The sequence below is a fragment of the Zophobas morio genome, unplaced genomic scaffold, assembly GCF_036711695.1.
Source record: "Zophobas morio isolate AGI-343-1 ecotype UQ-CSIRO unplaced genomic scaffold, CSIRO_AGI_Zmor_V1 ptg000635l, whole genome shotgun sequence".
Lineage (NCBI taxonomy): Eukaryota > Metazoa > Arthropoda > Insecta > Coleoptera > Tenebrionidae > Zophobas > Zophobas morio.
The window spans coordinates 22,324-30,193 of NW_026972738.1; the positions used below are offsets into that span (position 1 = coordinate 22,324).

The window sequence follows — 7,870 nt, forward strand, 5'->3', positions numbered from 1 at the left end:
TTTAATGGCGTGAAGATGCCATGGCATTCTCAAGCGAAATACTTGGGAGTCATCACGACAACAAATTTTCCTGGCGGCCTCACGTGGACTATGTAGTGGCGAGGGTCAAGGTAGTAACCAAGGTGCTTTATCCTTTACTTTGCGGTAAGAGTAAACTTTCTCCGCAAAACAAATGGCAATTGTATTTGTCCTGCATCCAGCCAATAATGACATAAGCGTCTGCTGCTTGGACCTACGACTCCACTGCAGTAGGTGTGCACTTCCAGTGCGACAGCACAAATGGCTGCCTATCCTACCGAAGGCACCGTGGTTTGTGAGAAACGATGCTCACCGGGACCTTCAGCTGGTCCCTTTAAACATTGTCTTCCAACGCCATGCCGTGGTCCTTTACGACAGACTCACTAGGCACACTAATCGCCTGCTGGTGAGCGAACTTATTTACGAGCCATGGGACGGGGCACCTTATCCCCGCCCACTTGACGCGCCTAGGTGCTAGTTTTTTTTTTTGTTAATTTAAAAAAATAATGACACCCTGATTGCTATTTGTAATATATCTGCAATCATTCCTGATTGAGAGCTCGAGTATTCGAAGTTTTTAACTCAATCGAGCACCAAGAACTACCATTATTAAATCAATAAATACTTAACCTTTTTCTTTTAATTCTGCCTTTTGGTTCACACCAAACTAAAAAATTGTTTTACTAAGGTTATAAAATTTACTATTCGGCTTATATACAAAAAAAAAGAAAAAAAAAAATAAAATAAATAGGTTAATGGATGTAAACCTATAGATAAACATACAAAAATTACATTACAAACGTTTCAGGTGATAAGTCAGTGCTGGAAGGGAAACTAAAATGTGCTCATGCACCAGCCCGGATTACAACAAAACTTTTATTGAATTACCCGCTTTACCCAGTTAGTTAAAAAATGATATATATATATAATATTAAAAGTTTTCTTAACATTGTAGAACTGTCCACACCGTAAAGCAGTACCCTTTCACACATTCTAATCTACATAGCGTTCGCTTTCATTGAAGGATTTTAACCGTTGGATCTTGCGTTTCAAAGCTGTTCTTTGGAGGAGGAGAGTCCCAACTTCCATAAAAGCATTTTGAAATTAAGTTTAAAAGTTTGTATTACGAAAGCAAACGCTTTATTAAACTACTATGGTATACGTTTATGCAAACTACTTATAAATTCTAAACTTCTATAAACTATTTTTTTTACGTAGTTTCATTTATACATCTGTTTGCCTTCTATAAAGAGCAATATTAGGTTAACACCTGTAATTTTGTTCATTATTGTTTGTTTGCAGTCCATTTTTAACTGGTTTTTGTTTTTTTTTTATTAATTTTACATATTAACTATTGGCAAAATCGTCTTTTGTTTGTGTAATGACTAGCGAACATGAAAGCGTGGAATCTTTATTATTTATAAAATTATAGCAAAACTGTTCGCAAAACTTTTACGCAACTTTGTATATATCACGTAATTACTGATGTAAATGCGCTTCAGGTAAAATAAGACAGCCTAACGTAAATGTAAAGAGCTAAAGATCGAAAGACATTAAGTGTTATGTTTTAACTAATTTTTTATAATAGCAACTCAAACTAGAATCCTCTACATTTTCTTTGAAAAAAAATTATGTTATATGAATATAATTTAAATAATATATATTGTAAATAATATAATAATATTATATGAATGATAACGTAGTGTATAAAATCAAGTTCTGTTTGATATGGAATACAATATTACTACATTGTCAAGCTGTTAGCTTGATTGCATTTTTCTAAATATTTATTTAAAATAAGTTGATTTTTTAAATTATCTCGACTATTTATTAATAAACATCATCGGTTTCAGTTTAATTACTTTTGTTTATTACTAAATTTAATAACTTTAAATTAAACTTTAAAAGTATTATCTGCGTGTCCGGTGAAGAGCATGGCTAACTTGCTTACCGTATAATAAAAGAGATTCTACAATTACTGCTGCCAAAACTCACTGCTTTGTAGTTTTCAAAAAAGTTAGGGAACATTTTTGTTTTATAATTACCATTTAAACTGCCACTATTCGGATTTAAAAAGTTAGTAAAATGTAAGACGTTTAAATTATGTAGCTGTTATGAAATAAAAACATTTGATATAGAATACGTAGACCTCTATTTTTACTACTCAAATGAAGCGCTGCATTCGTTATTATTAAAATTTGGAGAGAAGCTAATACCTATATTACATACCTAACCACTTCATCTTTCCGTACTTTTATTGTTATTATACTTTATAGTTTCCTTTTATCTCGAGAATTTGTTAACATCTAAAACCCGTTCGTAATCATAATTTAACAATGTCCACCATAATCTTTTGTCGTCAGAGCTTATAAAAGTTTGGAAATAACTGTTTTTAATTTGTACTAAACTATTCAGTGGGAGAGTTTTAAGTACTTAATGAACTGCTTTGTACTTAAAACTTTATATATAAAGATATATACTTGTTCACTGTCGTTTTGTTTAAGCGGCTTATGGCTGACAGCACTAAAAAATTTAACCCCTCTCTTACTTTTTGAGTTAGAGAGCGGTAATGTCTATCACAAACAATTTGTATTAACCTATGGTACTATTAATTGATGTATAATAATTCAATTAATAGCAGACCTAATTGATATAACTCGTGTAGGAAGTATAAATTATTAACGTCTTGTAGTTAAAAATGTTTGTATAGGCGTTCTTGTTTTTTTTTAATTGTAACAGCTCTTCGCATTTTTATATGTTTTATACTTATACCATGAATAACCATATCTAAAAATAACTTTAATAAATAGAAGACTAGGTTATAACGTATTATATACTAACTTTTTTGTTATCAACTAAGGTTTTAAATCAATTAGAGAGCACAAAAGTCTTCTTTTAAAGTTTTATAGAGACATTTAATTTGAACGCCAAACTACTATATATAAGAATTCTTTCTTTATTGCAACTCGTCCGAACTCGTTTAGTCTTTTAACAGAAAAACGCCCTCACTAATTTTATTTTGGTAAAGTAAAGTAAACATTTATATAAAGCATTTCCTCTTCGTACTGTAGTAAAATAACCTAAACGTGTGTAGTTTTGTAATTAAAGTGTTATGGCGAGTTTGTCTTATGTAGGCAAGAAATTTGCACATAAATAAATCTCATATCTAACTTTAATTACGTATGTAATGCTAATTAAGGTGAGTGAGTTCTCCTTAGTGTTTTTTTACGAAAAGATGAGTTAAAAAAAAAATCTTAAGCGTGATAAAAATTATTACTTAAGTTAAAATTATCTTATTTATAATATAAATATAAAATGGACCAAAAAATATGAATAAAATATCCAGGTTACTTACGAGCACTGAGCAATAAGAAAAGCATTATTAGAAAGTAATTTTTTCATTTACTGGCAAAACTTCTTATTTTACAAACCCCACGCTTTTTAGTGTTAGTAATTTTGACACTAATGGTTATAATAACAAATTTCTCTGTCGTTTATGATATGTGTATATGTTAAAATTAAGAATTAAAATTATATATCCACTTCTCCCATCACCTAAATTTACAATAAATGTGTTCAACAACCTTAAATTAAATGTAAATTTTAGACTTTCAATGATTAAATAGGATAAATGGTCTTGCTCGATAACTCATATTATTTTATTAAACGGCTAATTTGAGTCAAAACTTAAAAAAAATAAGAACTTTTAAACAAATAGCAATGACGATATATAACCTTTTTTTTTTAAAAAAATATTATGAAACTTTAATACTTTACCCAGTTAACATTGTTAGTAGTTGTTACAGTTACAGCTTGCTGGTGCAAAAACAATCAATTTAGTTCAGTTGACCCCTTGACAGTTCGATGAAATATATATATATTTAAAAGGTTTTGCTATTTAATTAAAATAATAAGTCCACAGAGATATAATATTAAATGACGTTATAGATACCTTATTGGTTATGTATTATATTTTCATAAAACAAAATTTATAACTTAAGGATTAGTAAAAGAGAAACATTGAATCTTTTCCACGATAAATAACTTGAAAGTATTAACGAGTACACAGTTAGTAAAAAACAAGCTGGCGTGATCAAGCGTTCTCACTAATTTTTTAAGAAAGTAAATGGATTGTAGTCGCAGTTTAACTTAAACCTGCTTTTCTTTAAGTGTTAGTTGGCTAATGATATAGAAGGTTAAAGGCAGCACTTTTTTTTAAAAGCTGGTTGGAGAAAAAGCGATATTAAGATTTTACTTTTAACTCTATCAGATGCCATTTTTTCTTATTTTAAAATGTATATTTAAAGCTTTAAACCATTCGACTTTTAACTGGTGGGCTAATCTTCAGTTTCTCTCGTAAGATGTATGATCTCTGGTCTCGGTCTGGAGCTCTGTTTCTGTGCTGCTTAATGGGTATCGCTAACGGTAAAGACCCCGGCAGCACGGGTTTGGCAGGCAGTGCTAGTTATAATTCAGAATTTAAAGTGGGAGAGTTAGCGATGCCCGTTGAGTCTGCGTTTTTTAAAAGTTTAAATTTAACGGAAAATGTATCATTAACGTTAAACTTCATAGTTGATTTGCAATCGTTTTCAGCTTTTGTTACGTTGAAAGGCAAGTACTACACCCCTTTGGAACTATCGAAAAGTAAGGATTTTAAGTATGACACAAATATTCTCCTGAGGGTAATAAACACTTCTTTAACGGAAAAAATTCAGCTAAGTGGTGTTTCGACTACCGATCCGACAATAGTTACAATCGTTAACGTCTCTATCCCTAAAGTTGCTTACTTAAATATTATCTCGACTCCAGTAAATAGTGATATTAATGATGCAATATTATCTTCATCACTTGTTCCTGAAGACTTAACTCAAATAGCCCCCGGGGTGAAAAAACTGCAAAACGCTGAAAGTCAATGGGACGAGAGGAAGAGCAATGTTAGAAGGAGTGTTTTTAATGCAAATGCAGTTGCTTCTCCATTCGTGGATATTTTTGAATTGGACGCTAGCGAAATAAAAACAAGAGCTATGGATGACAGCAAGGAGGAACTTACGCCCTATGAAGGTTTAAATAATTCATTGGTAACAAGATTTTTTCAGTACGATAATTTCACTAAAGAAACGAGGCCCACTGCTCTACTACAAAAGACTGCTGGAATTGACACCTCTTTCAAAGGCGACGAAGTGGAAATAGAGTCGCATTATGCAGATAAGGTCATGGAAAAAACAGATGCAATGTTTAAGCATGACTCATTAAGGGCACTTAAAAATAATTCTCAAAGTTCAATATTGGGGATTCCAACTCCAATAGAGGAAAAAAATAAAACTTTAATTGGAAGCGACCAAGTTAAACTAAACAAAGAGCCTATAGAGACTAAGAAAACTGATATACAAAACGTAGAGTCGTCTACGCCGTTTGGAAATTTTTTAGGCAATTCAAGCCTGCAGACATCTCCAGCTTCCCTTTCTCCCGTTGCTTCTATAAAAAACGAAAGCTTTGAACACCACGGGGTAGTAGAAACCGTGGAAGAACAAAAAGCTGAGTATCCGACTTTTAACTTTTCTAATGTGAACATCCTTGATACTAACATTGGGGACTCTTTAAACAGGGAGAATGATCAAAACCAAGGTATGCCGTCAGTGTCGTTCGAAACTCTTAATATGCAAAGCACTAACATAATGAATTCAGTTTCTTATGATTTAAAAAATAAAGAATTAGAAACAAATAGCACAATTAAGAGTGGAGTAACCACATTTTCTGCTTCTAATAAGACAGAAGAAAGCAACAAATTATTAACAAGTAATAAGTTGACTGTACTTTCTGTGAGTAAGGAGGACCAGAGTATTCCGGCGGAAACTCTCAATAAGCTAACGACTACCAAGGCGAAACCAGTTTTTTCTCTTGACTTCAGTGGGAATATTAGTTCATACGAAAAAGAAAAGGCCATTTTTTCAACCTCTAACGATTCAGAAATAAGTACTAAGTCATTATCAAGAGAGAAGATTATTGCATTTTCGGTTACTGGAGGCGCACTTATTATAGGTGGTGGTTTTACAATAATTTATTACTATCGGAAAAGAGTTATTCAAAAAAGACTAGATACTGTTAAAAAAACTCTTTACCCCTCCATACGCGACGAAGAAGAATTTTACAGTTAAACTGTGGATGGATGTTAAATAAAGTATTGTTTATTCGCTTTAAAAATTTCTGTTACGAATATTTTTGCCGCATTTTTGTAAGAATGCGTAGGCTTTCCTTCTGTAATCACAAGAGAATTTTTAAATGATATGAAGATGGTCCTCTATGTTAGAGTTGAAAAAATGGTAGAAAGCTTTTGTTATTAACTTCCTTCGTGTATTTTGCTTCCCATAAAACGCCGTCTATTACCACTTAAGCTGTTCCTTCTAAGTCGCTGACTCACCGTAAAGTTTCTTTACTTTAAGTTACTTTAATCTTTCAATTATAGTATATATTACTGACCAAAAGTTTATAAATTTAAAAATTGTAACAATTTTTGTTGGGGTTTTTCCTACGTAAAAGACTTTCGTACATTCCAAACTAATGCACTTTCCTTAATTTAAATATTAAGGCTTATTTAGTTGAATAATATATTGTAATATATGAGTTGGCGAATAATCTTACAAAAGTTTTATTCGAGAAAAATGTGACACAGAGCCCCTGCCGGGAGATTGCTTACCTTTATAAATTTCGAATATAGCTGGTTTAGTAGAATAAGTTTATAAGTTGTAATCTTATTAGGATTTTTTCCTTTTTAATTAAATAAAATTTTATAAGTTTTGATATGTCCTAAGCTCCATAATTATTAAAGTTTTACGGAAATTTAACAGCGCATAACAATAAAAAAGCAATTGTTAAAAGAGCTACAAAGGAAGTCTTAGTTGCGGACTCTTGAAAATCCTCTATAAGAAAATTAACTGTGGAGTAGAGGATTATATATCATAAGATAGAAGGTCAATAGGATGATCATAAAAAACTCACGAGATACTATCTAAAAAGTAATAAAAAAAAGATTAATAAAGTATAATTTTTCAAAGGGGCAAACCAACGTTTGTCGTTAATATTTCAAGTTTTAATTAGTATAATTATTTTAAAGATTTTGTAAACCCACTATTTTATAAGGGTTATCAATGAGTTATTTAAAATAAAAAACAAATAAAAACAAAAACTGAGCTAAACCGAATCAAAACCGTTAAACTAAATAAGTGTTTTAAGAATTCCAATTTTGCTATTTAAGGCTTCGTGCTTTGTAGTTTGCTTTAGTTTCGGTAACAATAAGTTAAATATATCTTTTTCTGTTGAAATAACTATAAAATAGTAGTTTACATTTGTAATGTTTTATTTTTTGAAGCTATCATTATTTTAAATTAAAAAAACTTTTAACTTACTTTAAGAAATACTAAAGGTTGGTAAAATACCAGAGTTAAGACTTTGGAGCTTTAAAATAAAAAGTATTAAGCTTTATATCTTATAATAAAGGCCAAACTCAACGTATACTTAAACTGTTTTCTTCTACATTTGAGCTAAATAGCTTGTGCACCTTTTTTGCGGAATTTATTGATTTAAATTTTTTTTAATTATATATACAAATATATTTAATTTTACTCGTAAATTCCTCCAATACCATGGTTAATTTTTTAAGGGTTACGAGCATTCCTTCCTCGATAGCGACTAACAAAAACTTATAGTTACTTTGCTTAAAGGAAACAACAAACTCCGAAAAAAATTTAGGAAGGCTACGACAAATCAAAAGAGTTCTGCTTTCAAAACTAACAATATTGAATAATTTTAATGGGCGTAAAGCATTAACCTTAATAAAGTCATTATTATAGTAAAA

At 30.8% G+C, this 7,870-nt stretch overlaps 1 protein-coding gene across 1 annotated transcript; it reads left to right on the forward strand.

The window, feature by feature from the left end:
• Positions 1-4,360: 4,360 nt before the first annotated feature.
• On the forward strand, positions 4,361-6,219 carry LOC135121597 (uncharacterized). Its single transcript, XM_064045899.1, has 2 exons — positions 4,361-5,079; positions 5,134-6,219. The coding sequence occupies exons 1-2, from the start codon at positions 4,380-4,382 to the stop codon at positions 6,171-6,173; spliced, it is 1,740 nt and encodes a 579-aa protein (XP_063901969.1). The 5' UTR covers positions 4,361-4,379; the 3' UTR covers positions 6,174-6,219.
• The last annotated feature ends 1,651 nt before the right edge of the window (positions 6,220-7,870 follow it).

Coding starts and splice junctions, on each gene's coding strand:
- LOC135121597 (XM_064045899.1), top strand. CDS start 4,380: ATGTATGATCTCTGGTCTCGGTCTGGAGCTCTGTTTCTGTGCTGCTTA. Junction 5,080..5,133: donor GGAACTTACGCCCTATGAAG/GTTTAAATAATT, acceptor ATTTCACTAAAG/AAACGAGGCCCACTGCTCTA.